Source organism: Alosa alosa, chromosome 21 (assembly GCF_017589495.1).
Source record: "Alosa alosa isolate M-15738 ecotype Scorff River chromosome 21, AALO_Geno_1.1, whole genome shotgun sequence".
NCBI classification, from domain to species: domain Eukaryota; kingdom Metazoa; phylum Chordata; class Actinopteri; order Clupeiformes; family Clupeidae; genus Alosa; species Alosa alosa.
Window position 1 is genome coordinate 18,161,049 of NC_063209.1, and position 5,266 is coordinate 18,166,314.

The 5,266-nt window shown below is 43.4% G+C and overlaps 1 protein-coding gene across 2 annotated transcripts in view; it reads left to right on the forward strand.

The window, feature by feature from the left end:
• The first annotated feature begins 457 nt into the window (after positions 1 to 457).
• The window catches only part of slc7a10a (solute carrier family 7 member 10a), a 39,822-nt gene continuing 35,013 nt past the window's right edge, over positions 458 to 5,266 (forward strand). The window contains exon 1 of one of the 2 annotated variants that reach the window (XM_048231499.1): positions 458 to 655. In XM_048231499.1, coding sequence (XP_048087456.1) covers positions 499 to 655 — 157 coding nt within the window. In that variant the 5' untranslated portion in view covers positions 458 to 498. The remainder of the gene's footprint in view (positions 656 to 5,266) is intronic. The other variant, XM_048231500.1, reaches the window with a different exon arrangement.

Below are 5,266 nucleotides of genomic sequence, written 5' to 3' on the forward strand. Positions count from 1 at the left end.
TTTGAGAACTTTAAATTATTTGTAGGATATTGCTTGTTCACAACTTGAGCTGTGAAGGCAAAGACAGAGTTCAGAGTTCACACATTTTGAATAAAATATACTTTTGGGACTCCCTGCTAATACTTTTGGGAATGCTTACGTCTTTTTATTAGTATTTTCATTTGTAGTTTCATTTGAGCTACATTTTACACTGATATGGCATGATGGCAATATAAACACAGCTAACAATGGTATTAAATTGCAGTAGCCTATGATTACAGGCAAGAGTGGGATTCTACACGCACACGCACGCACGAACACACACACACACACACACGAGCAAAGTAGAGTACAGAGGTACAGTTAGGGTGGGCGGGGGGAGAGGCGGTGATGGCGGCCACTGCTCAGTAGTCAGAGGTGTCTGGAGCAGTGCGCATGCGCGAGCGCACCACTTGCCATCGGAGCGGTATATGAGGCTATGCCAGCGCGCAGAGTCACTTTCTCACTCTCCGGTTTAAGATGGACGGGACCGAGACCCACCGGCGGAACTGCGCGACTCAGGAGCCGGGCGTGCGGGACCGGATGCTGGACCCGAGTGATGGGAACGAGAACCCTGAAGAGAGGGTTACACTTAAGAAGGAAATTGGTCTTCCAAGCGCTTGCGCCATTATCATAGGTGAGTGAGATAGCCCCGAGGTCACTGATAGCGCAACTTCGGACTGAGTTGAAGCGCAGCAGGTCGTTGCTGTTCACTGCAGGTTTTGGTCGGGTTTATTGCTAGCAGCCTCCTATCGGGACATTTGATTGGTTCACTGGTGGTGAAATTTCTCCTCGACATTTACTTCAACAAATGGAAAAGCAGTTGACATGAAGCTTAGTCATGTAACGCGATTCATTTTCAAAATGAATTCATTTTGCCCGTGCGTCTGTGGTCAGAGCCTTTGCAGTGTCCGTAGCACTGTCGGAGCTCCGACTTCACACAGCCACATTGTGTGTGTGTGTGCTTGCCCATGGTTGTCCACTTCAGCAGTAGCAGAGTGCGCTCTTTTCGTCTTTAGAGAGGGGGACTCTCGTGCTCAAGTGCCACATCATAATGCAGATCATCCTCGCTGGATTGCATCATGTAAGGAGGAGAGGAGCGCGCGCTCGGCGCGTGTTGGATTTCATACCGAGAGACAGCTTTCTTTGCGCTTAACAACGTACGTCACTTCTTCCTACTTCCTTAGCAGTTATAGGAAGTGTAGCGGTACAGTATAGGGCAGAAATCATGATGAGCGCTCCTACTCCCAGAAGCGGTATGGATGTAAAATCGGTGGTGCTTTTCTGAGTTTTCCGCAAACAGTTGCTCTTCATGCTTTTTGTCTCTCTGTGTGTGTGTGTGTGTGTGTGAGAGGGGATACCACTATGACTCACAGTTATTATAAGACATGACCCTTCGTTGTTGCTCTCAAACAGCCACTCCCACCCAGTTATTGCATGAACTAGATGTACCGCATAGCGGTACAAAATATGACCGCCGCTCAGTCCTGTACATCCGTTCCGCGAAAATAAATCACACTTCAATTTGTCTCCATATTTTACTCCATCCCCCACTCTTGAAACTTTTGTGTATGCTTGTTTGGCATGCCTGAGTGTGTGTGTGCGGCTGCACAGAAAGTAGCCTACTGGTGCTGAAAAGGTGAATAGATTGTAGAATAGCCAAAGAAGATGTAGCATTGTTATAAAACCTTTAAAATCTCTAAACAATCACAAGTAGGGCAGTTCATCACAGTTCATCCATTGCAACTGGATTGATGAAAGGTCACTTACACCTGTAGGCTACATTGTATTTGGGAAAAGCAAAAGGTATCAGCATAATGTTATTTATTTATTTATTTATTTATTTATTTATTTATTTATTTATTTATTTATTTGTTATGTATTTATAAACAAAAACATCTCTGTCAGTTCCATGCCGTTTTCAACAGCTATCAAAAACAAAGGTCATTTTTGGATGGATGGATTTTTTGTGAATGTTTCTTCTTCTACATAAGATTTTAGTCATCTTTAGTTCATGTAATACTTTATTGTCAATGCACAAATTAAGTAACAGTAGTCTGAAACGTTATTGTTAATGCACAAATTAAGTAACAGTAGCCTAGTCTGAAACGAAATGCTGTTTTACATCTAACCAGTGGTGCAAATAACTGACATGTCCAAATGGGCCTTGATGAAATGCGTCCGCTAGACTGTTCATACACATTTTAACGGGCCAAAGTTGAAGAGCTTTTGTCTGTTATTGTTCGTAAGCAAATATAGGCTGATTCATGTTCCCTTGCATTGTTTAACTGAGGTCCATGGCTAGTCTGGCTTTCATCAGACCAAGCTCAATCTTTTAAGAAATCAAAAATAAATAGCGGGCAGATCAGGCTGGGTTCACCCAGCCTAGTCCATAGGCACCCGATATTGTTTAATTTTTCCGATTGAGATATACACGCTCTGGCTATTCTAAATGCAAAATGCATCAGGGAGTTATGACAAAACGGTAACTAACAAACTAGATCCTAATAGAAAGCTGTTAGCTTCCCTAAGCTACAGGTAGGATTATAAGGTAGGCCTATTTACAACATAAATTGTCAATAGGCTATGCTGGCGACACAAATAAAATCTCCTTTGGAAACCAATGGCTTACACCTTACAGTATCAAGCGGACTTAAACTGTCATATCGTGGCGAAAAGTTGTAATAACATTCACGCAGCTCCATGAGTCAAGGAAAGCGCGAATGAAGTAGCCACTTCTAAATGGGACCCACTACACAGTAGCTTAAGGTGTTTTGCAAAAGCAGCCATAATGAAATGAAGGTGTCATTGTTTGGATACTTCACACACACGTGCTTTTTAATTTCACAGACTACAACTACCAAGCTGTAATCAAAGCACATCGATTCCCCTCTCACACCCTGCACGCACTTAAAACAAAATAAACAGGCGTCTCAGTCTCATGCATGTATAGGCAAAACTGTATCAGACCCGGTTATAACGTTGGTAAATCTTCCATTGCACAGAATGATTTTGTAGCACGTGCAATAAATGACAGGCGAAAGATACAAACAGTGTTGCTATACATTTGCTTGGTATAACCGCATTTATAGTTTTCTACAAATGCAATCAATCAAATGCCTCCATCACTCAACCAACGCTAACGGTAACATTACCTAGGTCCTTATTGATATTACAAGATTAACATTACCTGCAGTAAAAACCAAGCATGTCCGATAAACATCCTCAGATTTATTTCGGCTTCAAGAAGAAATGGGAATTACGACCCCGGGGACGAAATGAAATTTTTCCGTAAAAGTCTAGTGGGGCTACATACCCACCAAATTTCATGTACCCCGGTGGTTCGGTGTCCCGGGTATCAATGACCAAAAATTCAGGGAGTAGATGACGGGAAAAATTCTTGAATTGTGTGCATGTGTGCGTACAAATTTATGTTTATGTGTGTGGGTGTGTGTGTGTGTGTATGTGCGTGCTTGTGTGTTTGCCTGCGTATGTGTGTTTGTGCATGTGCATGCATGCGTACATATGTCTACTGTGTGAGTATGTGTCATACGTATGATTACTGTAAATGTATGTGTGTGCGTGTGTATCTGTTTATGCACATGTGCACATGGAATGGGTTAACATGACCCCTGGAGGCAAACATACGGAAAAATTGGTCATCCTAGGCCCTACAGTTCTCAAGATATTCACAGAGAACTGTGTCTGCCCTACCCTCCTTTCGGGGGGTCCAGTCCAGCGGGGGGGGGGGCTACAGATCAAAACAAAGAATGACGGTTCCATGCTATCCATGTGGGGGTACATGCCCACCAAGTTTTGTGTACCCCGGTCTTTCAGTGTCCTGGGAATCCTTGTTGGTGTACGTCACTAAATGTACACATAAATTATTTTATTGTAAGGCCCCCCATGAACGAAAGTACACAAAACTTGGCATGCATTCGGAGGGTGTCATAATGATCCTACACTTTTAATTTCGTGCAGTTTTGACCTTGTCAGCCAGAGATATTGTGATGAAAACACCTCATTTTTTGCTTTTTAATTTTTAGCTAGGTGGCGCTATACATGAAATGAGTGGTTATGGAATGGGTTGACATGGCCCCTTGAGATCAACTTACAAAAAAAAAAATGGTCCTCCTAAACCCTATGGTTTTCGAGATATTCACAGAAAACTGTGTCTGCCCTACCCTCCTTTCGGGGGGTCCAGTCCAGCGGGTGGGCTACAGATCAAAACGAAAATGGTTGCATGCTATCCATGTGGGGTTACATGCCCACCAAGTTTCGTGTACCCCGGTCTTTCAGTGTCCCGGGAATCATTGACGGAAATTTGGGCATGCGAAAAAGAAAAAAAGAAAAAAAAAAAAAAAAATCTGACTAAACCTATATGACCGCCGCTTCGTTGCGCGGCGGTCATAATAAAAACTACAGGCTGTCTGTCACTTTGTCTGTCCCCTGGCGAGCTCTCAGGACTGTCAGACAGAGAGGGAAGTCTTGGGAGTGGTGTGTCAGAGTTTCCTTTAGATCTCATAGTGGGGGCTGCAGCTGTGCCACGGTAGAGCCACAGTGGTGGCAGTTGAATGCCACATTCATTCAATGTGTAATGACAGGGCATGCATGTCTTTTTTTTCTTTCTCCATGTGAAGCAGCAGACAGTGTGTGTGTGTGTGTGTGTGTGTGTGTGTGTGTGTGTGTGTGTCTGTGCGTGTGCGTGCTTCCTGTCCGGCAGTCAAGTGTGTTGTTGTGTGAAGGTGAGGGTGTGTGTGTGTGCTTCCCGTCCGGTAGCCGAGCGTGTTGTTGTGTGTGTGTGTGAGTGTGTGTGAGGCCTTTCAAGTGTGTTGGTGTGTAAGGCCTGTTGAATGTGTTGAAAACCAAACACATCTTCTGTCAGGTTACATTCACAAACTCTTGTTGAGCAGCGCATACCGTTACATAACACGCGTGTGTATGTATGTGTGTGTGTGTGTGTGTGTGTGTGTGTGTGTGTGTGTTGTGTGTTGTGTGTAGGAGGCCTTTCACGTGTTGGTGTGTTTAAGCCTGTTGCATGTGTTGGTGTGTGTGACAAAAGCTATTAAAGCAAACATTTGCCTCACATTATAAACACTTTTGTAATAATATGACATTTTGGATACATCATGTTGCTCAAAACCTAAAGCTCTTCTGTCTTTCATGGGCTTTATATACTGTATGTATTTTCTCCATAGAAGAGTAAAAGTTACAGTATCTACAGAGAGTATAGTATTTTACAGCCAAC